This window comes from Dissoconium aciculare, assembly GCF_010015565.1.
Source record: "Dissoconium aciculare CBS 342.82 unplaced genomic scaffold K489scaffold_7, whole genome shotgun sequence".
Taxonomy (NCBI): Eukaryota; Fungi; Ascomycota; class Dothideomycetes; order Mycosphaerellales; family Dissoconiaceae; genus Dissoconium; species Dissoconium aciculare.
The window spans coordinates 218,563-242,863 of NW_022984957.1; the positions used below are offsets into that span (position 1 = coordinate 218,563).

The 24,301-nt window shown below is 52.2% G+C and overlaps 7 protein-coding genes across 7 annotated transcripts; 3 read left to right on the forward strand and 4 right to left on the reverse strand.

Annotated features, from left to right (window-relative positions):
- Nucleotides 1-2,402: 2,402 nt before the first annotated feature.
- Nucleotides 2,403-7,634, forward strand: K489DRAFT_380712 (uncharacterized protein). Its single transcript, XM_033604940.1, has 3 exons — nt 2,403-3,160; nt 3,852-6,415; nt 6,471-7,634. The coding sequence occupies exons 1-3, from the start codon at nt 2,712-2,714 to the stop codon at nt 7,205-7,207; spliced, it is 3,750 nt and encodes a 1,249-aa protein (XP_033459009.1). The 5' UTR covers nt 2,403-2,711; the 3' UTR covers nt 7,208-7,634.
- K489DRAFT_380714 (CAF1-domain-containing protein) lies at nt 7,623-9,735 on the reverse strand. The gene has a single exon (XM_033604941.1). The coding sequence runs from the start codon at nt 9,672-9,674 to the stop codon at nt 7,860-7,862; it is 1,815 nt and encodes a 604-aa protein (XP_033459010.1). The 5' UTR covers nt 9,675-9,735; the 3' UTR covers nt 7,623-7,859.
- Nucleotides 9,736-14,487: 4,752 nt separating this feature from the next.
- On the forward strand, nt 14,488-15,805 carry K489DRAFT_394777 (6-phosphogluconate dehydrogenase C-terminal domain-like protein; the record flags this gene model as incomplete). The annotated part of the gene is made up of 2 exons (XM_033606815.1): nt 14,488-14,581; nt 14,748-15,805. 2 exons carry the CDS (start codon nt 14,488-14,490, stop codon nt 15,803-15,805), a joined length of 1,152 nt encoding a protein of 383 aa, XP_033459011.1.
- Nucleotides 15,776-16,886, reverse strand: K489DRAFT_380721 (methyltransferase domain-containing protein). Its single transcript, XM_033604942.1, has one exon. The coding sequence runs from the start codon at nt 16,710-16,712 to the stop codon at nt 15,921-15,923; it is 792 nt and encodes a 263-aa protein (XP_033459012.1). The 5' UTR covers nt 16,713-16,886; the 3' UTR covers nt 15,776-15,920.
- Nucleotides 16,887-17,521: 635 nt separating this feature from the next.
- K489DRAFT_388993 (uncharacterized protein) lies at nt 17,522-19,549 on the reverse strand (the record flags this gene model as incomplete). The annotated part of the gene is made up of 3 exons (XM_033606462.1): nt 17,522-18,575; nt 18,633-18,731; nt 18,789-19,549. 3 exons carry the CDS (start codon nt 19,547-19,549, stop codon nt 17,522-17,524), a joined length of 1,914 nt encoding a protein of 637 aa, XP_033459013.1.
- A 1,461-nt stretch (nt 19,550-21,010) lies between these two features.
- K489DRAFT_321153 (uncharacterized protein) lies at nt 21,011-21,596 on the forward strand (the record flags this gene model as incomplete). The annotated part of the gene is made up of 2 exons (XM_033601517.1): nt 21,011-21,399; nt 21,488-21,596. The coding sequence occupies 2 exons, from the start codon at nt 21,011-21,013 to the stop codon at nt 21,594-21,596; spliced, it is 498 nt and encodes a 165-aa protein (XP_033459014.1).
- Nucleotides 21,597-22,516: 920 nt separating this feature from the next.
- K489DRAFT_320033 (uncharacterized protein) lies at nt 22,517-24,119 on the reverse strand (the record flags this gene model as incomplete). The annotated part of the gene is made up of 3 exons (XM_033601427.1): nt 22,517-22,775; nt 22,840-23,843; nt 23,895-24,119. 3 exons carry the CDS (start codon nt 24,117-24,119, stop codon nt 22,517-22,519), a joined length of 1,488 nt encoding a protein of 495 aa, XP_033459015.1.
- Nucleotides 24,120-24,301: the final 182 nt, after the last annotated feature.

Genomic DNA, 24,301 nt, shown 5'->3' on the forward strand with positions numbered 1-24,301 from the left:
TTTGCATATACTGTTTGCTATTGCTTCAATCAGGGCGATTGTAGGCGATAACCCTTGTGAATCCAGCTGAAGAATGTCTTGAACAAGGACACTCTCTTCAATAGGACTGAGCTTCAGAGTCCCTGGCTTCCAATCTTCTCGAGAGGGGATTCCCTTGAGTCTCCGGAGCAACGTCGTTTTTGAGACCTTATAGTCTCTCGCTGCCGCTGCTACGGAGCGGCTGGCACCTGATCTGACAGCTGACATCGCAAGCAATAGACTCCCCTCTTTTAGGGACGATTGCACGCGTTTTGGTGTAGCCATTGCGTGTTGAAGTTGACGCGTTGTTGTGTTCAAAATTGTGGACCGCGTTGGGGTATGGACCGCGTTGGGGTTCCCCGCGTTACCTACCTACCTACCTAGGTATATCTTCACAGCCAGCACGGACAACGGTAGTCCGCAGGCTAGATTGCACAACTTCAAATAATGTGACAGTGCAGTCATCGCGGCATTGATCTGTTCCGCACTACACATGCGGAGCACTTTGCTCATGGCGCAATGCTATCGTACTCTTCTTCTACACAGCCTGGCGATGAAGCCATTCATCGGTCGCGGACGTCAATGATCTATTCGCGAAGGCGTCGGGTGGTTTGTCGCGGGTTTTCGCGCGTATTGATCAATTGATATTGCGGAGGTGAAATCCCCTTCATCTGTCTGGTATGGAATGATGATAATATCGAGCGCTATTTGGCGCCTCCAAGGTTGTCCGGAGACTAAGTCAAGCAGGCAAGAGAGTGCATAAAATGGACCTGTGATTCCGCGTATGCAATGGTATTATTAATGTAGCAATAGCCTATTCCGATAACCTCTGGCGTCACATCACGCGATGCAACGTTTTCCTGGAGAACTGACTGTCCTGCTTCCGCCCGGAGAGTGTGTGTGTCGGCGGATTTGCCGCACCGCCGACGATCTTACATCCCGGAGTTTCGCAGGGCATCCAACAAGTCATCTGCAGCCCAAGATCTTCCAACGAGAATCTCACCAGCTCAGCTGCATGATTGTCCGTTCGCCGCATCACGTTGTCCGCTCCATGGACCGACCGAGTGTCCTTGGCAAGCGTGCTGCGGTCGTATTCATGTGGAGGGAGGATTCGCGTCTGTCCACCAAATCTTAAAATTCTACGCTAATTGACTTCATAAAGGGGCTCCAGCGCCCATTCATAATTGCTGGCGACCTCCACCTGCAACTATAGACAGGCATCTGCTCTTTCATCCTAGTCATTCATTACAGTCAATCCTTACCCGACATTCCTTGACCACCGTTAGGCTGAACCAAGTCCAACCGAGAGAGCTCGCACTTCTACCCCAGCGCAAGCAAATACCGTTATCAGTCCAAACGCTCAACAAACCATACTAGAATAAATAATTCGCGACGGCGTCCACTTCAAACATGTCCGAACAAACATCATTCCGTTCGCAATTGACCACTGACGCGATTGCGCCTCCTGCAGCAGAGGTATCCAACACAAGTTGCACTTGATGATCTTGACCTTCATCCTGACAAAGAGTCTACAGACACAATCAGTCATGTCACGGCCGCGACCAGGCACGCGACGATTCTACCTCGACCGCAAGGACATCGACCAGCTGTGTGGTTCGCGCATCGCCAACCGCCTTCGGCAAAAGATTCCCACGAAGGTCGTTGAGGCCGAGCACAGTCTTGCCGCGAAGAAGAACTAAGCGAATGGTGAACTTCGACGAGACGAAATTTGTGGAAAGCTTGCTTGTATTTATTCATTCTTTTTTTATTGAGATTCTCTCATATGTTGAATGTTGGTGTTGCCCGGCGTGGCAGGGAATTTTCGCGGATCGTTCTTTTTAAATGTTAAAGCTGATCATGTTTGATTATCGTGGACTCCTTCCAGCTTTCCAAGTGGGAGAGCCTGCGCTGGTTTCTTTTTCTACTGTCGATTGTGAGGCCCAATATCCGCTCTTTGCATGTTCTTCCCATCCGATTGATCGGATTCCTGCTCATGATGACATGTCGTGTCTCGTGGATGCGGTCTTAGATCATTGCCCCGAAGCATGACCGTTGTGAAAGTTCAGCGAAGATTTACTCCAAATTGTGGCTTGCGTCTGCCTCGTCAAGTTTGCACACAAGGAACGGAGATAAGCGACGATCACCATTCATCTTTCGGAAAGGTGCTGCAAACGGTTATCGTCATCAGCGACCTCCCCCGGAGAGTGTTATGTTCACGTATAGTCCGATGCCTATGACGCCCGACCCTACCCGAGTCATGCGCCGCCCAGACGTTCTTGCTTTTCGGAACCCTAAGCGGCGCATGGCAACCATGCGAATCGCGCGCCCCACATATCATCATGTAGTGAACGTTGCCAGAATCGCGATTGCAATCCTTCTGTCTCCACAGCATCCAACTTTGATTCACGTACGCAGCGTCCCAATCAACTCACATGCTACGGCCATGCGCCACTCTACTCCTCGCCACTCGTTGAGATAATTGCGCGCTCTCTCGACACACATCAGGACTGCTCCCCCAGACCGAGGCCGACTCATTCGCCAACTTCCCAAAGTCTTTGATCATCGGTGACCGCCTGGACCCTGCCCTGCGTTCCTGCCAACGCGAGCTCGATACCAACAATTGCACACTCCAGGACTGGCTTAATTGGATATGAGCACAGCATTCTAACGTCACCGCCTGCGAGATATCAACCATGGCGTCGTCACAGCCCGATGGCGTAGACACATCTTCGCCACGTGTTGGCGTACTAGGCAGACTACGGCGCAACCGCGGTGCAGGTCAATCAACGACCTCCTTGACAGCGAGCATCACAGACGACACCGACACTCGACCGGACGATAGCTCCAACAAGTCTCGGACGAATTTGACTGTCGAGAAAGCACACAGTCAGCGTTCGCTTTCCGTCGATGAGCGCCGCAGTAGCGTTGATGTTCCTGGTCGGAGGCTGTCTGCATTGCTTACCCGCAAAAAGAAGAAGCCAACAGACCATGCCGGGAGTCCTAGTCTCAGCGGTTCTGTCAACCTTGGATCCGAACTTGGTAGCCTTTCCTTGGGTGATAATCGATCACAGTCCTCTTTACTTGATGCGCGAGGCAGCGGAAGCAGCAGCCTATTTACCGATGACAATTCCGATCACGACAGGTGAGTCTCGACATTTCCTTCCACATTCCTCCACAGACATTGCATCCTCTTCCGCAGATTCCCTTCGCTTCGGCAGCATCTCCAATTACTATGGCGCTGTTTGCGCATTATCGAAAGCCATGGGGAAACACATGACGTACTATATCCTTCTCCACGGTTTGCTCTTGCACGAGCAACACAAGAGTGGAAAGTCGTCGCAGCTTTCCCCAGGCCGCTAGAGACGATAGCAGCGACCGGGGACAGGCAAGCGGGCTGGCGGGCCAAACAGTTTCCCAGCTTGGCGGGGCTTTGGGCTCAGCCGTGCCTGGAGCCGCTGCTGAGTCGGCTCGTTCTCGCTTGGTCCCGCTTGGCGTCAGCGTCTGGAAGTCTACAGCTGCCAGGGCCCATTTGCTGCATCATTGTCGCCGATTGATTGTCAGCGACAATCTCCACTTACTGCCAGGCTGCTCTTTTTGCGCATGGCTACTATCGACATGACGCTTCATGTTTGAATACTTGGTTCTTGACACCTACACGATCATTCATTGGATACCTACCCATACACATCTTCATATTTCCTATCTATATTTTTGCAGCACATTGGTTTCTCCGTCACTGTCGTCTCAAAGTCACCGGCGGGCTTTGCAGATCATATCGTCATCTCGAATTGCACTCTTACTGGGATATTATTGACACGCTTTCCGAAAAATAGCAAACCTCCCTTGACATCACGACCCTCACATGCCGGATATCTGACTACTTCTGCACCTGAAATCACCTCCCATACGCCAAACCAAATACCAAAGCCTTCCAAAACAGCCGACTCGGCCCCGAAAGGCAACTCTACCGCGCCGCAACTTGTTGGTGCTGCAGATGAGTTCGTATTTCCCTCGTCAAAAGACTTGATTCGGCCTGCTTCCAATGCCGTCGAAAAAAAATCTGTAAAGAGCAAGGAGACTGTCAGGAGCGAGGTTATCAGCGAACCGGCAGAGAATGATACGGGAAAGCCTACAGCTCATTCGCGTTTCAACGATTCAACAGAGTCAACGAAGGCTCAATCAGGAGAAGGTTCCGGCAAAACGAAAACTCCAGACAGCAGACGTGTAAAGGGAATCCATCCGAGCAGTGGTCAACCACTGAGGACTCTCACCCTGCCGTCTACTCCCCCGAATCCTGATCGTGCACCAGCCACCGTTGTCACTCCACCGACGCCTGTCCTATTCTCCGACTCCTTTCCACGCTTGCCGGAAGTCTTGAGTGGCCAGTCTTTACGACCTCAATCTGACGAGAATCCACAAGGCAACGCGGGAGATACTTTGAAGCATCGGCGAGGGCAGTCAGCGACATTCGCAGGGAAGATATCAAATTCGCTCTTTGCCCCACTTACACCACCAATTGAGGAAACAAAAACTCCTGGCGGAACTATCGTTCAACCACCCTCATCTGGTTTCTTTTCTTCTGTATTTTCTGTAGCACAAAAGGCTGCCGACCAATTGACGAACAGTATCAACTTGGTTGCGGTGTCATCGCCGAAACTTGATAATCCTGCAAAGCCAAGAGCTGAAGGCGACCAAGACAGTATCCAGACTGCGAGTGTCAGGGGTCGATCAGAGTCCAGCAAGAGTTCTGCACACCCAATCACTGCAGCCCTTGGAAGAGGCAACCTCAGCCTGAGTAGTTTGGGCATCGCCGACTCTCATTCGGTCAGCCCGATGGCCTCTACCGTCAGCCTGCTGCCTCAGGGCGACAATGTACAGAAAGCAGAAAATGGACGCAAATTGGAACAAGAAGCGGCGGCGCGCGCTGTGTCATCTGCATACCAGAAATCAGTAAACACGGCATCGGGCAACATAACAGGCGCCAATAGCACTGGGCGACCGGCGTCGATAATCTCCAACGAGCAATTCGACGTAGGTGGTGATCAGACTCCTCCGAGGGCCGTCAATGATAACGACATTAAAAGATCCGCGAGTGTCCGCAGCACAGGAGCCGGTGGCCGCCGAAGACACCGTGCCAGCTCTGCCACGGCTGGTACCTCAAATTCTATTGCTGCGGCCATCAAAGACAGCGGGATCGGCCTTGCGAATCCAGGACTCGCTCATCGGCAAACAGGATTTGCGGTCGCCAGCAGTAAACGAAATCGAGATTTCCATCAACTATTTCGAAGTGTGCCCGAGGATGACTATCTCATCGAAGACTACAGCGCCGCACTGCAAAGGGACATACTACTGCATGGTAGACTTTATGTTTCAGAAGGCCATATCTGCTTCTCTAGCAATATTCTTGGATGGGTGACGAATCTTGTTATCAGCTTCGATGAGCTCATGTCTGTGGAGAAGAAGAGTACTGCGGTCATCTTTCCCAACGCGCTTGTCATCTCCACGCCGCATGCGCGCAACACGTTCGCCAGTTTTGTCGCTCGTGATTCGACTTACGAACTGTTGATAGGGATTTGGAAAACCAATCACCCTAATCTCAAGAGCTCACTCAACGGTGTCATGTTAGACAATGCCGGTACTGGCGACAAGACAGAACTTGCGGATCCCGACGATTCCGACGGCGAGAGTGATGAAGGCTCAGAAGATGAGATTTACGATGAGGACGAAGAAGATGAGGTCGGCAGCTACACTGACGCAGGTGCTGGTAGTGCAGCAGCGAGTGAGGCCGGTGATACACCTGTCAATCGAAAAGTGTCCGGGAATGCCACGCCCTTCCCACCACTTGGCAGCACGACAACGCTCATGAAAGGGGTCGACAATAACGATGCATCTGGAGCTACAGCACCCGCAGGCGGTGACTTTCCCGGTCCGGCCACACATGCCCCAACGGAGTGTACCGAGGGCGCAGAGCATTACGAAAGACCTTTGATCGATACGACCATTCCGGCTCCACTTGGAAAAGTATATTCGCTTATTTTCGGTCCCGCATCTACTGCTCTCATGCGAAAATGGCTTGTGGACGATCAGAAATCCCGCGAGTTGAATTATCCCGAAGGTGGCTTGGATAACGACCACAAGACCTTTTCTTATAATTACATCAAGCCTCTCAATGGTCCAGTGGGTCCTAAGCAAACCAAGTGCATCACGACTTGTACCCTCACGGCCTTTGATCTCGATCGGTCCGTTTCTGTCGATTGCAGTACTCAAACTCCTGATGTCCCAAGCGGAAATGTCTTTACCGTCCGAACACGATATTGTCTTATGTGGGGACCTGGCAACTCTACCCGTATGATCGCCACATGTACGATCGAATGGTCGGGAAAGAGTTGGCTCAAGAGTAAGATCGCGTTTGTTTCGTATTCGTTGACCTCATGCTAACCCTACCCCTGCAGGTGTCATTGATAAAGCCTCAAACGACGGCCAATTGGAATACGTCAACAGTCTCATCGCAACAGTCCGCGCTGCTGTTGCCTCGAAAGGCTCGAAAGCTGGCGCAGCCGGTCGCAAAGGTCGCCGAAAAGGCAAGAAGGACCCCTCCGATCTCGACGAAGCTTCTGGTATGCGCAATGTTATTACCACAAACGACATCAAGGCGCCCAATTGGGGCATTCTGGAACCTATCCATCCCATCGTCGAACCCGTCTTGGGCCTGGTCCGCCCATTCATCACCTCTCAAGTCATAGTCGCGGTGCTCTTCGTCCTCCTCACCTACTCCTGGATCTTCCCCCCTTCCCGCTCCGCTTCATCCCTCAACTCCTCTGCGCTCTACACCTCTCGTGTCGACCGGCTCGCCGCCTACGAGGAGCTCTGGCAACGAGAAGAAAGCTCCCTATGGGACTGGCTCGAAGACCGTGTCGGTCTCGATGGCTTGGACGCCGTACCATTTTCCAGCTCATTCGACCCCATCGGTACGGCAGCTAGCAACAAGCAGAAAGTCCATGCGAGCTCGGCGGCGGCGGCGAGGAGTGCGCTCGGCAAGAAATTGCAGAGCGAACGCATGAGCGAGAGAGAGATGGACAGCGCGATCCGCACGACGGAGGAGAAACTTCTTGCGCTGAAAGAGGCTGTCAGAAGAAAGAGGAAAGACGGCGGTCTCGATGAGATCGTCTCCTCACCTGTGGCGAAGTGAACCCTCTCCCCTCTGTCTTGGAAATTACCTGTGTATTTCTGTTCTTCCCTTGCCTCATACTACTACTGCCGTTTTGTATTCTACGATGTCCATGACGATCCGCAATTGTATTGCAGCAGCAGCAGCATTTATTCGTTTAGTCCTGGTGTTTCGGTGGTCATGGGGCGTTCCGGGGGAGTGATGCTCTTCTGTTGTCTTCAGGTTTCGACAGCCATCATCGGCGACGGGGCGAGATATGCCCGGGGTTGTTCTTTTGTGTTCCAACATCAATCATTCTCGTATCGTCGATCGAAAAGTCTTCCTGTACACACTTCTACCTTCGATTTGCCTGTGAACCCGTGACGTGCAGGCCACCTTTCAGTCTGCACTTTCAAATCTTCAAAACAATTGTGAGGGGAGACTACGCCATTTTGGGCAAGAATGCAAGGATCTCGGTGTTTTTGCATGTTACTGAAGGAGTTTCTACTCTATATGAAGCCGAGTCGTGCAGTTGAAAGCCATTTCAGTTTTTATTAAGACTTGGCTCCGTCTAGATGAGCTCCCGCCCTCGAAACATGGGCATGTTTCACAGCGCGACGGCCTCATCACACGCATATGCCCTCGTCCTCTTCCTATCCTTCTCCTCCGCCAGAAGCTGCATAAGCGCGGCTTTCTAGACCGCAACACCACCATCTTCGGCCTCCGGTCCCTCAACGACATCGAGATCCTGTTTTGCATTGTCATTCTGAGTGGTCGCGTCCTCCTGATTTTCTCCCTCTACTTTTGCTTCTTCCGTCGCATTGGTCACGCCGGGAGGATCGAGGTCGAAGAGTCCCTCTGAAGTCCCAAACACGCGTAATTTGTTCCCGTAGATTCTCCAGAACTCGGTGCCGAAGCGTGGCATCCCGTCGCCGCTGGGAAGGGTTTCATTGGGAGCAATGAAGCCGGAGGAATTCCCGTTGGCAGCAAAATTTTCATAGGGAATCGCGTCGTAGGGATTCCGTGGGCCGAGACTTGCGTCGCCGGGTTTCTTCCAATCGGCGCTCGGATCGGAGGGAGTGAAGCCGGACTGTGAAGTTTTAGTGTCCACTGAGGAGAGATTAATGGCGGCGATACGATCGCTGATGCTCGTCTCCTCGCCGGGAATGAGGTCGGAGAAAGTGCCTTCTCGGCGTAGCTTGGAAGAAAGTCTCACGGCCACTTGAGCGGTGAGATAACTGTCGTAGCCGGCCTCGTGGAAGGCCTCGACGTCGCGGTATTTGTCATGTGTCTCCAAGGTTTCGACCGCGGGCTTTTGTTCTTGGCTCAGCTGGTGTACGATTTGCTCCAGTGAGCTCACGGGACTGATGTCGCCACAATTGTGAGTCGACATGTATTTCGTGTCTACGATGACCGGCCATGCTGAATGAAGATTTTGTTGGAATTCCTCAACGGTATCGGGTAGTGCGCCGATGAAAGTATTGTAGATGTAGATGAGGTCAAGGAAACAATTATGACCGACAATGATTCGTGGATTGTGGCGAAGAAGTGACTGCGCTCGGTCGATTCGCGATTTGTAGTAGTCGTAGTCAGCCACTATCGGCTCGCCGGTCTCAGGATCCTTGGCGATTTCCCGGAGGTCGATGCCTGTGGTGTTGTTACCTTGCAATGCTTCGATCAGCCATCCAAAGCCCGTTTGACGACTAATCCGCTCTTCCAAGTCTCGCTGGCGCTCGGCAGAAATCTTGTCTTCGCGGGCTTTGTTAAAGCGCACGATCTGGATGAATCCGCGTTTGCTGATAGTGACAAGATCTGGGTACTCTGCTCGGACAAGTTGATGTACGAGACGCTTTTCGAAACGTGAAAGTTCTTCAGGTATCTCATCTTCCTTGAACATCTGAGCAGCGACATCGGCTGCAACAGAGTTAATGTTGAGGTATTCTGGCGTGTCGCGTCTGCGTGACGACTTCCAAGCATCGATTTCTTCCCTTACGCGCTGTAAGAAAGCTATAGATTCGGTCTCGGTGGGCTTGATCACAATATCTGCCAGCGCGGTCTTGTCTTGTCGCTTGGTGTGTTTCTCACGAGCCACTTTCGCTTCGCTTTTCGTGAGGTATGGTACGCCATCGGCGAAAGGCTTGTTCATGTCAAAACCATTTCGAAGAAGAAATTCAGCGGCTCCGGACTGGAAGGAGAAGATTCGTTCCACATCGAGACGCTCATTGATGACGGGACTCAAGTCGAAGTTGTAAGGACGAAGGATATATTTGTCGCTATCGACATCTTGTTCCACGCATGTCAGTCCGATTTGCAGAATTTGATATCGCTCCGCGGCTTCTTTGGTTTCGAGGTAACGCTGTTGTAGGGTCTGCTTGCCAGCTTTGGTGCTGAGGGAGTCTTTGGAGGGCACACCCGATAGCTCCAGATCCACGGCGACAAAATGAGCTCGAGAAATGGCGGTGAGGATGTCGATGATTTGTGGGTAGAAGTTGTATTTGTTAATGTCCATGATGTCGATTCTGTTATGAGATAGAGCAGTATTGGGATTAACAATGTGTGTGTGTTCGGCTTGCCGACTGGTGTCGTGTGCGCATTTTCATGACACTTGCTGCAGCAGATTTATGAGGGCGACAGCGCGTCATCAGCGTCGAAACAGCCCGCGAGCCACTCCTTCGCGCCTACCGCCACTTGTATTCTCCTTGACAGCTACTTTCCCGTCATTGTTCATCTGCACCCGCCATTTCGTTGAGCAAGCGACGTGTTGTTATCGGGACGACGCGGCCAGAATGATCGAGTCTCTGAACGGCTTGTTGCTTGGAGAAGGTCTACGTGCGTTATACACGTACATGCCTTGGAGGGATCTCGCCGCGTCCGCAATTATTGACGTGTCATGGGTGTTTTCAGATTCTCATCTCAAGGAGTCAAACCTAGGCATTGATAAATAATGATTCACAATATCCTTGACGACATACGCGAAGTACATGTCCAAGCGAAAAGACTGCGCAGTCTCGCGCCCATACGAATTCGAGTCCAGTCTGCGAAACCTTTGCGAACTCGAGCACATGGACCCAGGCGTACTTCAATCTTCAACGGCATACTAGCAGCACGCCGATAGAAGACATCCTGCCAAAGACTACACATTTGATGACAATGGACTCGTTCTATCGTGTCCTTTGGACCTTGGAAGGCAATGCAGAGATTCAACGTACAGTCTCGGGCAGCTCGATAGACTGCCTCTGGAGATTGTGAACATCGTGCTTGAGCATTTGGCTCTGCGGACATCATTTGATTTCCGGCGAGTCAATCGCAGAGCAAGACAAATTATCGATGCCTATCAAACCTTGAGCCGTGCTTCCTGCGACACTTGCAAGGACCTTGCGGGCTACATTGATCTTCTCGCCTGACGTCGGACATGCTTTCCATGCTTTCAAACCAGTCTAATGTAGTGAAGTAGTCTTGCGGATATTCGGCCTTGGGCCCGACGGGGGTTATTGCTGAATCACCATCGCCCACAATAGCGCCATCTCGAAATGTCATTGATGACCCTTTCAGGATGACATTTTCTGCTTGATACAATTTCTTCAGCCATCAAGGTCTCTTATTAATTTATCACGCGTTGAAAGATGGCGCCCTCTTGTGGCTTGCCAGTGAGCATTCTCTCTACACTTCCAAGGTTATGTCGGATCATTGTTCTTGGCGGCTGTGAACGCAGCCCTTCTAGGTATATTCCATCGGATCTCTTGCTCACATCTCTACGGTTATGACTTTTCTTGAATCGAAATAGCCCAAAGTGTTTGCATGGAAATACCTAGATATCCCAATCCTTTTCGCCTAACGTAAGCGATCCCGACTAAAACCAGCAACCTCCAGCTGCAGCCTTGAAAGCGAGCGTCGTGTGATAGCTTTCCGTGTCTGGCCCGCTCTTACCTCCTATAGTCAAAAGATTCGCTTGCCCACCTGTGCCGCCTTACACTCGGGCGGTCACGGGTAATCAGGAACCTTTGCCACCCTTCCTGCACCGTCCATTCACATCGGTCCTCGCGTCGCTTAAAATACTCGACGTAATCCAGCAATGCAGTGCCCATAACGCTGCCCTGCTCTTGTTCATCAAAGTACCATTATCACGGACCCAACGAAATCAGCAAAGTGCGAATAAAATGACCGGTCATTTCGTTGAATCGACTAAAGATGCTCGTTGCCCAGGTGGAGAGCGCGTAAATGACGTATTCATCACACCTTCCAAGAATATCGTACAATGCTTTGGTCATTCTTCGGGACGACTTGCCTACAGCCGGCTTCGAAGTAACCACGACAGAACCAAACAACGCAAAGTGATGCTCGAATGGAGCCACCACTGACCAAAAAATTCGAAAGTACAAGTACCATCCGCCTTCCACGCCCTTCGTATCGCAAGTTTTCATCGAAAACAAATTCAGGAAAAGTCGTAAGGTCATTCATCACCGGAAATTTACCTGCCTTCACGGTCACGGCAATCGGAACAGCGCTGAAAATCCACCCTGGTGGATTGTTCGGCCTTGTGCAAAGACCAACGTCAGTCGAAGTCTGTGTCAAAGTCAAAAAGGGGTTGGATCAGTAATGTAAAACAGGCTTGAGTGGTCGAAGCCAGCAATGGTGTCGGTTGTCCTGCCTGCACCGAATTCTGAGATCCGAAGACGTGACTCTTGAAGACAATGGAGGTTTTGATTCGTTGCTGAGGTGACGTGAGCAACCGGAGAGAGATCGGGAGTCTTGCAGATCGGGAATCTTGTACAGCGAATCGAAGGAGATTGGTGGAAGAGGTCATCGTTCATCGTCGGGCAGTGCCTGGCAGGTCTCGATACCATTTCCCTGGCGAATCTCAGGATCGTGAATGTTCTGTCGGGTTTCGAAGTCGTTGGTGTGGCGTGAAGCCCCCTCGCAACCTTCCCACGGCTCGAAGGTCAGTACATCTCAGTCAAACTTCTCGCATTGACGCTGGCAGCAGAAGGATGAAGATTGCTAACAAACAGGGTGAATAAGATTGTGGGTCATCCGCAGACGACAAGAAGACATCTGTCAAACGAGGGAGAAATAGAGGCTGGCGAAAGTTTAAGTTCTGTTGCGAGGGTAGAGCTTATTGAACAGTAAACAAAGAGCAGAATCAGCTAGAGTATATTGTCGCAGTTTCCTGTTAGAAGCTGACTATTGCATAGGCAATTATTTCTTGCTCATTCAGTATCTTAGGGATACAGCAAGAGCAACAGTCTCGAAGCAGGTTCGTTTATGGTTATGTGAACGTCAACTAACAAGCGCGACCAGCCCGGGAAGTCACAAATTGCAATAAAATGCAGATAGCAAAAACAAGGTCAATATACCCACAGCGTGAGAAGTAGGCAAGCACTTTCTGGATCTATTCCTTACATCCTGACCGTATAAGCGTTACAATAAATCACAGCTTTAGCTTTATTTGGGCCACGCGAAAACCATCGCCTGGATCACGTCGCGGGATTTACTCGCCCAAGCAGCCCCTTGTCCCTCCCCCGTTCTTACGACCCCTCTTTCAAAACTGAAGGCTGTCAATGGGTGAGAGAACGATGAATAGGTGTTCGGCGATAAACCCATGTAGTTTCTTACTGAAATCACATGGTCCAGGTATGACCCATCTACAGCATATGTCACGTTGTTGTACTCCAGTCGACCGTTGTGCATTGCTATCAACTCTGATCCGCATACTGCAATAATGGTACGCGCTCACTCCATCGACCTTCTCGAGCCTGTTCGCCACATGAGGTCCATTCGAGGTACATACAGTACTTTTTGGGCAGTCCAAGTTGAACGCACTAAATTCTTCGCTTATGAGGCCACCCGCGAAGCAAAATTGCTCTTATGAGGCACAGAGTACGATATTGCGGTAGCTACCAAAGAAGCTGCGACAAGACCGAGGCAATCTGCTCGTGAGAAAACGTCCGAACGAGTTGAAGCGTTGCAGCGCCGCGACACAGCATCGTTCGCTTGCAGGATTTTCATGGCAACCGTTCGTGCTCCATGGTTCCAAATCGGAATGCCTAGAGCGGTTTCCGGATTCCTTTGTTTGGTCTGTCTGTGCTCTCATTCTTACAGGAACAGGGTTGAATCCGAAGAGGAGATACACCTGCGCTACTTTTTGGAACACATCGGAGAGTATGGCCCTGTCGTGGATGGAAGACATGCAAATCTCGCGCAATATGGGCCCGACGGGTGATTCGAGACCTACTTCATGACTGTTAAGCGCTGTGTTGTCGACTCTGTTCACATGACATCTTGAAATTTGTCCTCTACGCTCTGTTAGCAGTCTCTCCATATTGAGCAAAGTCTCGGCTAATGATCTGCATGAGCCATGACAGAATCATTGGCTCGCGCGACAAGACCGGCTGCATCGCGAGGATCAGGCACGACGTGCATCGCTGACCAAATGCTACCTTCAAGCGAAACGATTTAGTCCGGCGGTGAACGGGCAATTCTCAAGATGGCAAGCCGAAGGCCGACTTTCCCGCCACACTCGGTATTTTTCAGATAGCTCAGAAACCGGTAGTCATTTCCGAAATGAGATTGGGAAACGCTTCAGAAACTCTCCGCACACGTGGTGATTTTTTCTTCATTGATCGCGACATCGACAAGTCCTCCCGCGTCCTCGTGGGGGTAAGGCTGATGAGAGAAGCGGAAGACGGGGCCAAGCTCCGCCCTGCGTCGTCGTATTCCTCTGTTGCGGTAAATGAATACATTTCCGACTGTTCGGCACTGGCTTCAGGTTATATGTTCGCGGAGATATGTGTGCCCGAAATATGTGTTTAAGTAGGAGAATCGATGATTTGGAGCAGCACTGTCAACTTTGTTCAGAGCGGTCGAATGGGACACCCAGCCAACTGCGATCATCTATCGGTTTTGTCTGAAGTCCGTCCGCAGTCGTTGAACGTGAGCACACGACGAGCCCACGACAGGGTTGGGAGGGAATCCCGGCTTCAAATGGTATTGTACAGTCCGGACTGAGATCAGATAATTGGACTTGAATATTAGCGAACGATCCTAATGCATAAGCATTGAAGTACGTGCAGTAACTACACGTATGGATATTCGTACCACCGCGCTCGAGCACCTGCACAAGCTGCGGCGATCGTGCGCGAAACCGGTGATCTGGACCCTTGCTAGCTTGGATACACCGTTTTTCCATGCCAAAGGGGCGTTCGCTCCTCCAGAATTTACTGCACTATAACAGGCCGACCCGGAAGCACGCAAGCGGCTAAGAGGACATCTTGGTAGACTTCGCTATTCCCCATTCTCTCGAATCTTGCTCAAATACACACACCATGGCACTGTCGTGGGGAGAGCGGAAAACAGATGTATACAATGCCAGACAAATGATACATATTAGACAAATGGAATACTCTGTAAAGACGCGATGTAGAACTATCCCATCGCTGCCGGAGGGCAAAAGCATTTCTGATCTCGAGTACTTGAAACCGCCCAAGAAGACATAAGATGGCACCGTCGTTCGCCGAATTCGAGTCCTCGCGCTCGTCGCCTTCGACCGCAGCAACAATAACAACAACACAACAACGCTCTCGAGCCGCCATCGTCGGCGCCGGTCCCGCAGGCTATGCCCTCGCCGTAGATCTCGAGGACCACGGGACCTCCGTGCTCGTCTACTCCCATCCCTCCCACCAACGGTACACGAAGAGCATCCTCGCGCAAGGCGGGCAATTGCGTTCCAAGGGCCTGATCGACGCATGTCTCCTGCCACGAATCACCAGCGATATGAGCGCCGTCGTGGCGTTCGCGACGGTGATCATCATCACGGTGCCCTCGACGGGCCAGGAGACGATCTGGCGGGAGTTGGCGCGCTTCGACCTCTCGAGCCACGTCGTGATCGCCGTTCCCGGGAATTTGTTCTCGATGATGCGAGATTTCCCGTTGAATGCGGGGTGGATCCTCGAGACGAATCTGAGCCCGTATTCATGCCGGATGGACGACAGCGCGGAACTGGTCGTCTTGGGGAAGAAGAAATTGGTTTCGATCGCGATGTTGGGCAAGGACCAGAATCTCCGAGTCAAGGAATTGGTGGAAGGGATTTTCCCCATGGAGTTGCTTTGGTGTCGGAATGTTGTCGAGGTCTGCCTGTCGAACATCAACGGGGTCTTTCACCCTCTAATGGTCCTCATGAACGCGGGAAGGATTGAGAGTACGCAGGGAGACTTCTTCTATTATGCGGAGGGGCTGACGCCTTCGGTGGCTAAGGCTATTCGTGCGGTGGATGAAGTGAGGATCGAAGTCGGGAGGGCGCTTGGGTTCAAGATGAAGAGCGTGGTGGCCATGTCGAATGAATGCTACAACCACGATTTCAAGGATCTGGTGGATCTCGCGCAGAATTCGAAACCGCATCGGAGGTTAAAAGCGCCGGAGGTTGTCGATACGCGGAACATCTCCGAGGATGTGGGCGATCTGTTGGTCTGCTGGCATGGTCTGGCGGAGAAGTTGGGGATCGACAATAAGGCTCTGACGGCGGTGATTGCGTTGGCGGGCATGACGGCTGGGAAGGATTATTTGGAGGAAGGCAGGAATCTGACCAGGCTTGGTCTGCAGCATTCGTCAAGAGAGGAGATTTTAGAAAAGTTCCGCATTCATTGATTTACATTTCGATGTTCAAAAAGCATGAAAGAAAAAGCATGAACATGGAAAGAATTCGAAGTGAATGCTTTTGTTGATGGAAATAGACACAACAATGTCTCTCGATGTCATTAATTCAGCCCTTGACAGCAACCGTCACAAGCAGCTCCATATCCATATCAATCCCTCCCGCCTCGTTAATATACTTCTCCCATTCCCGCTTCATCTCCTCCCTCGCCTTCGGTCTCAGATCCAACGGGATCCCACCATACGTCTGGCCGGACGAACTCGTATCCAACCAATTAATCATCTCATCCGGACTCCCCGCCGACTTGACAATCGTATTCGTCACGATATCCGTCTGCGCGAATCCCGCGTCGGCCAAGAGAGTCTCCAGTTCCTTTTTCTTGAGGAAATTCGGCCCACCCGTCTCAGGGTATTGCCTGTAAGGTTCCCGCGAAAGGACGTCCTCCTTGATCTTCTCGTGGATTGCGACGAAGTCTCCCGAACCTCCCGAGATCCCCAGGCGGCCGCCGGATTTCAGGACGCGGCCGAATTCCCGGATCGCCTTGGGTTGGTCTTGGACCCAGTGGAGCGTTGAGTTGACGAAGACGATGTCGAAGGTTGCATCTGCATGTCGCGAGAGATCCTCCGCGATGCCCACGTAGAAGAATACGCCTGGGGTCTGCGTCTCGTTGGCGATGCCGATCCGTTGGGAGCTTGGGTCGAAGCCGATGACCGTGCCTGCGTTGCCGACGAGGTTCTTGAGGTGCAGGGTCAGGTTACCAGGCCCGCAGCCGACGTCGAGGACATGGTCTTCAGGCGAGACTTTGAGACGGTCGAGGAGGAATAGGGCGGCGTTGAATTGGGTGGTATTGACGGTGGTGTAGCCGCTGGCCAACTCTTTCGTATCCTTGCGGTCGGTCATGATGGTGGAGGATGTGATGGATATGTTGGTAGTCTCTCTACGGTGACACGCGGACTACGAAAACCCTTACATTGAGATTACTTATCTGTGGTGAGCATTGGAGCATCCATCTCGAATGCATGTCCGTTTCAAAGAAGCTATTTCCTCCTATCGAATGAATGAAAGGCTCTCGCCATACTGAGCAAGTTTGAGCAATTAGACTATTGAATTACACCATCCATTGGCATCGGATTTAGTGTGTCCTGACGATATGGTGCGGGGCCATTGATGGGATCCTACTGTACGTCACCAGAAGTTCGTCTCTAGGTACAAATCTTTTTTCCACCCTTGCCCGGAAATCAACCAGCGCACGTGCGGGGGTTGGTAACGACCAAAACGGTTTCGTGATGCAGGGCCGCTCTAGCCTCTCATCGCTACATTGGTTTATGCATTCATCGATGCATTCGCTATGCATGTGCTGTATTGAGAAGTCTCACCAAAGCAAAGACGATAATGATTTGAAGGCAATGATCGGGCATTTGACCTTTTCATACTGACGAGACTTGGGACGGTTGATTTCACGCGTAGTGATGCTCGCCAAAGGTGAAGCCTAAGCCAGCCTAGTCGTCATTTGGTACTGTAAGAACTGAGAGTTCTCGTCAGCTTGCTACAGGACCTTGAACAAATGTAACATGACCTAGGTGCTATTCATCCCGGATATGTTATGAGAAAAGCGATCGAAACTCGGAGAAAATAATCGTAAAGTTTGAGGATATCACAACGCCGCCGAAAAGGGACTACATTTCCTACCACGGAGGAAGTCTCATTCATCACGCCCAGCTGAAATGTTCAATATCCAACTCCAGCGCTTTGACTCCTCCGTCTTGCACAACATGCGCCTGCCGCGCAGCAACCGCATTCGCGACATCCTTCTGCATACTAAGCGGTCCGCACAAGTAGATACTTGTGGAGCTGCCCACCAGCTGTGCCTCGTGCTCTTCCACGATGATCGAAGGGAGGAGCGGCCGGTGCAGATTATGGGATGGGCAGCAGACGCGGCGGACATGCCTGCTGGTGGAGGCGTTGGTAGAGGATCCCGAGGAGGAGATGGTCTCGGGATCGGCAGCGATGGTGGAGATGGGGATCTTTTCCGGGTCGTCGAGTTTGGAGAGGAATTGGCCCTCCGAGGGGTTCTTCTCTTGCGTGGAGGAGTCGCCCGTGTAGAAGATTTCGATGCTGAGGTCTTCGGGGGTGAGGGAGTCGATGCCCTCGAAGGCGTTGACTTCTTGCGCGACAGTCTGCTCGAACCAGGACTGCGTGGCCAAGTCGCGGGTCGCGAGGATGACGCGGAGGGAGGAGGATTTTTGTTGTGAGAGAGGTTGGAGTTGGCGACGGCGGAGGAAAGCCGAGATGAAGGGTAGAGCCCAGCCTGCACCGGAGCCACCGGCGATGATGATGGAACGGTCGCTTGAGGCGAAGGTGTCCATGTTGATGCCGGAGTAAGGTCCGTCGAGGAGAACGCGCATCTGGCCTTCGGGGTGCTTTTCGGCGTATTTGGCGAGGCGGGCGGTGAGACCGCCGCGAGGTCGGATGAAGAAGACGAGTTCGGATTCGGGTGATTCGTCGGGAGATGCGCGTACGGGCAGTGAGCATGCGCTGAAAGGGTGAGTGCTCAAGAGGTGCAGAGGTCCGAGACCGGCGAAACGGACGAAGAAGTGCTGGCCGACGGACCAACGGATTTGAGTAGGGACGGCAACTCGAATGAAGCCGTTCGCAGCAAGGCTGATGGTGGCTTTGTGGTTGATGCCGTGCTCGAGATAGAGTCGGGCTTGGCGGTGCAACCATGACGCCGCGAAGAGGACAAGAGTTGCGACGAAGAATTGCCTACCATGAAGTTAGTCGACTCGAGCCGTATACCCGTGATGATGAGGATATACTCACGCAGAGGTCAAGATCCAGTCACAGTGGAAGAAGAAGAACAGAGTGAAAATTAGACCTGCCACAAAGTGGGAGAACTTGAACCACTCGTATGCAAGAGTCCTGCACTTGTCGTTAGTACGTTCTGCCCGTCCTCAACCACTGTCGAATTCCACATACCTCAAAGGCGAGAGGGAGGCAAATGTAAGCCATGCCTGCGCCAGAAGAGCTACCACACCCGTCCAGTAGAAAATCGAAGTCTGCCAAACCGCGACCATAGTTCCAAACCGTAGATTGAAAACAATGAATGGAAAAGTGTGAATCAACGCCAAAACGAACATGGCGTAGGAGATCCATCGGTGGAACACCTGAAGCTTATCGTACGAGACTCCCGTCGCAAGAGTGATCAAATTGCTCTTTCCAGCGGTCATGATAACGAATGGCAAACATCCAGTGGCCAACCACCCGGCGCGTGTGGCGATGGGCATCGAGCTTCCATATTCGGTCGCATCAGGGTCGGTGTAATTCGGCCAGTAGTATGGCATCGGTGCAAGTGTCATAGCCATGAAGAAGATGGTTCCGACCGCTCCGAGCAATAGGGTACCGACAGGCGCCGAGTTCCAGTCCAAGAAGCTGATCCGTAGTCTGCGGTATGATAGCCATCGGAATGGTGCAACCAGGCGCTGAGCGACAAAATTCGATTGCGAAATGCTCCTCGGTGTGAAGACAGAAGCGAGGTGGACGAGACCAAACAAGATGATGGCCGTCATGAAGAATGCGACAGTCGTCAGACCGTACCGGTGATCGGCTTCGTACCAGAACACCCAGTAGCCTTCTTGAGTCGAGCAAACGGTGGTATCGTTGGACATGCACATGTACGTGCGGTCCATCTCGAGAGTGACGGGCAGATCGAACCACGGTGTGCCCGCGGGCATCACCATTTCGTCGTGACGCTTGAAGAGTGCCATGTTGATGTCGTCGCTGATGTCCAGCTTGAGAGAATATCTGACTGCGATCTCTCGTCCAACAGATGCGAGTGCACTTGACCCAAACGATGAGATCGACGAGTGGTGCTGCTTCTCACAGGTCTTGGTCAAAGGCGCTTGGCGACTAATGTTAGAGGCAAGTCACACGAGGGAGGTGGTGAAGAAAAGTCTTGGAATGCGCCTCATGCACGGTCGCAGGCTCCGATGACCATGTGGTATTTCACGAATTACTTTCCCGTTAATAATCGCTAATTCACAAGAGGATAGGATTCGGGCGGCGAGAATGTCACACACGCGGCTTGTGGGTGAGAGAGAAGTGGTGTAGAGGATGTTCAGTGCCCTTGTCTCCCAAAACCACCCACACCCATACGGTTCGCCTGGATGACGGAGCCGAGATCTCGCTTGGTGGCCAATCGCGTGATTCACACGCGCGGAAGAAAAACGTGGGAGATGCAGCAGCACACGGCTAGAGCGGCGTCATTGACACATCCCGTTGGAATGAAAGCAAATCTCCACCGTGGTGAGCGAGAACGAATCCACTCGGAGTCTCGGATGGTCATCAGCCCTGGAGATGGGTTCCAGAAAAGCGAAATTCCGCCCGCGAGTTGAGTGACTACAGTAGGTGCAGTGAGAAAGAGGTGACATGCGGAAGGATTTGGCGTACACTCAATTACCCGATTCGGACGGAAACTTGCTCAAATTCCACCTTCGTTGAGCAAGTTTTCCTCCGTGCGACCAATCACGTCCCACGAGGCTTGAGTTTAGTTGGTGAGCATGAAATCCTCCGTCACCTTTCGACCTTTCGTAGACCCTGAATGGTTCGGTCTCACGACGATTCGGCTGTCATCGCCTCGATAAACATTTCCCTGTCTCTGTGAACCGCCCCGGACTCTGCGCAAAATATGACGAGAGCCTGGGCAAGACCGTACCGGCCCTGCCGAGAGATTTAGTGCAGCCAAACGGCGTGGATGCATATCACATTTGTTCGAGAACTGCGTCCGTCCGGCTGTGCCTACCGTGTGTGTGTCGTCGGCTTCTTTTCACGTGTGGGGGTTCTGTTCACCCTCATCAAAGTCAAACAACCTCTATTTTCACTCACCGCGTGATAGACTACTACCACCACCACCTCCGACGAACCTCCGATCAAGCGGGCGAGCAGAGTCTTCCTTCCGAACGCAGAAACCTTTACTTCGCGCACGCGACCATTCAATCAGATTCCAACCGTCATCTCTGGGTACAAGCACATTTCAAGACACCACCGGCATCGTAGAGAGAAGAGAACAACATTCACCTCTTCAATCCCAAGAAGACCAGCAGACCATGGCATTCCGACGACACTCCTCCGGCATGTCCTCCGACATGGACATGGGCGGTAGCTCGTCCTCCTCCTCCTCACACAGCGACATGAACATGTACATGACGCCCTCGGGCCACATGGTCATGTCCATGCAAGACATGGCGATGAATTTCTTCAACAGCTACGACACGCCTCTCTTCAGCCTGGACTGGGCCCCCTCTACCGGTGGCGGTTACGCCGGAACCTGCATCTTCCTCATCGTCCTCGCCATCATCTTCCGCTTCATCCTCGCTCTCCGGACGAACATGACTACGGTTGCGGCTGCGGCAGCGAGGAAACGCGAAACCGCCCTGCTCGTGAAGACGGAAGCGGAAACCTTGTCGGATGGAGACCGCGCGGCGCATGGAGGACAGCATGTCGTTCCGAGGGCGAAGGCAAGGTGGACGCTCAACGATGCGTTGATCACCGCTTCCATCGACACGGTACTGGCTGGTGTCGGTTACCTACTGTAAGTTTTCTTTCTGTTGTGGAAGAGTTTGTGCGGCTCGACTGCTGTGTCGTCGGAATCATGCGCTGACTTTATTCGTTCTCTACAGGATGATTGCGGTCATGACGATGAATGTCGGATACTTTATGTCCGTCCTGGGAGGCACTTTCGCTGGCAGCCTGGTCGTGGGCCGCTACACTGGTGGCTCCGGTCACTGATCTGCCTTGGAAAAAATGCATGCATTCTTGATACGTACAGCCTCGATTCCAAACAAAAACAACCAATATCCCTTTCTCTTTAAGCATGTCAATCGCGTCGCTTTTTAATTGATCTCGCTCGACTAAAAGTCTCCACATGCAAGAGCGTGTCCCTGCATCCTCAGTCTGACTTCTGAGTATCCAAGTTGCGTCAGCGAAGCCCGAGATCTGACCTCGAAATCAGTCACTCTGCTGCACCTCCCTTGCCATGTCCTACATTCGCAATAAAATCGCCATGAGTCAGCCCGAGCAGGCGTGATATTACGAACAATTTCTTATGCAGTGGTGACGCCCTGGACACCTCCAAAAGCCGTGTTCAGCTCTTCTCTTCACAGCCTCACACGCCGTCACACTCAGCTTTCTCCACAGTCAAACGGACAGACCGGCCAGAAGATGTGTCGGTGCTGGGTATGGGTCTTTGATGTGCAGATCCCACGTCGCGGGATATGCATGATCCCCTGAACTCGCGTCGCGTTCACCATGTAACACACCAGGTCTTCACATATCTGGTATAGACATAAATGAGTACGAGTGTACACGCGGTGCCATGTGTTTCGCGCAACCCGTGGACCAGTAAGGCGTTAGGGTTACATGCCATGTCCGGTCGGTCGCAAGTCCGCCGCGAACGACGGGCGCGGGCGCACCAAAATTTGTTCGTCGATCTTCGCACAACCGCGCTACCGACCACCGACATCATTTAATTGATATTTTGGTAGAGGAAGACATGAAGCATAGAATGTGCCATATACACCATGTGGATATCAAGAGAAAGTAAGGCTAAGCGACATCGCACCGAGCATCACGGAGCACTCCAAAACTCCCCCGGCGGCAAGTCCAATAAATCCTCAACGCCTCGGGGACTATTCGCGAGACGTTCCAATTCACACAGGCATCTCGGCCAACTCTTGCAGACGTTTTTCCACGGTTGACCACATGCTCTTCCGCAGAGCCCACTGGAACCACCAATTGCCCTGGGCATCCCGCCCGAGCACGGGTCCAGACCCACGCATGCCGACCATGCGTCCTGTGTAGTTCATGTAGGTCGGTCGGCCAATTGTGTTCTTGAGGTCCGGGCGTTCGAGCGGAGAGTCAGGTCTCACGGCGGCGGAAAAGTCCATGTCGAAGAATTTTGCTTTTTGCCTGCGAGAATGTTAGGTAATTTGTTCGTGTGGATGCTGGTGATGTTGGTGATGTAGGTGCTTACCAATTCGACCATGTAAGTCTGAGCGCATTGCCAGGCACAAAGATCATGAATTTGCCCTTGGCGATGAATTCGAAAAGTAAAGAGAGGGATGCGAAAATCTGTTCCTTATTCCGCTGTCGCGCGAGCATGTTTCGCAGATCCAACGCGAGGCGGCCAAGGGGCCGTGCTAGTACCTCCTTGACTGTGGTGGTCATGTAAGCGCATGAAATAGCATTGCCGACGTAGGCCGTGTCCGGTGGTAAGACGTCGTCGATAACACCTCTCCAAGTGAAGATGTTGCCGAGTCTCACTGGTCGGCTGAGTCGAGGACATTGGCATGCGATGGTCAACTTCGCCCACCAAGCGAAGAGAACGTCACTGTCGCTCACGAATATATCTTCGCCTTTCTCTGCCGACAGCGCTTTGAGGTCGTTCTTAGCTTCGGCTTTCAGTACTCGGACGTATCTGTCAGGAATGCAAATCGTCCTTGTCTCTTCTTGAGGATATCGGATCAGTTCGAGGAGAACGCCAACGACGAAACTTGCCAAGCCAAGAGGTCCGGCGACCTGATCATAGAACATGTGCTTCTCCTTTGGGACGCGACCGACGGCCTTCTGCAGAGGATCTTCAGCGAAACCAAGAAAAGGCTTGATCTCCTCCTCTCTGCGTTCGAGAACGCAAAGCCATGCTGTCATAAGCTCGGCCACTCCGCATGCGTCAAGAACCATGTGAGAGAATGTTAGTGTAAGGAGAGTAGCGTCGTGGAAGCTTCCGACGTGGACGCTCAATGGCGAACGATCAGAGTGTAACCAATCGTCGATATTTTGGGGATGATCGGGGCCATGGATGACGGGCTTGAATTCATCCGGGGAGCCGAAGATTGTAGGTACAGCGACTGCGCGCGGCATCCTCGACGCGACCGGGTGGTCATTGATTCTCGTCGCGTGTCGTGTGTTACTAAAGTAGACACCGGGTCGCTCCTCGGTATAGTGCTTCGGCAGATGGTATTCGAATTTGTTCTTGCCCTGAGGATAGGTCAGTGACGCGAAGACTTGACACTTCACAGCAGACGATACCTTCTTGCGGATCCGCGCACCGAGTTTCCGCCAGTCGCCAATTTCAAGTAGTCGTTCCAGGGAACTCCGTAGTCTCTCATACTCAAGGGCATCATCGAATCTGTAAGCGAACTCCAGGACCATTGCCTGCACCACCGCATGGCCGTCCAGGGTGTGAAACGGAATGACAGTATCTGTGGCGGCTGGTGCCGGAGCTGTCGGTCTGCTCGTCGAGAAGAAGCCCATTTTGTGTTCTTAGTCGAGACCAAATCTTCTCAATGTATCTGTGCTAATTCCGAGAGCGGCGACTGAGATCAAGAAACCACGTAGTCTCAGACGCGGGTTGGGATACAACACAGATGGTAAGGTCGACCTTGGATGCTCGAGTCGACTGATGAGGCGTGTTCAAGCATGTATAAGGCCTGACG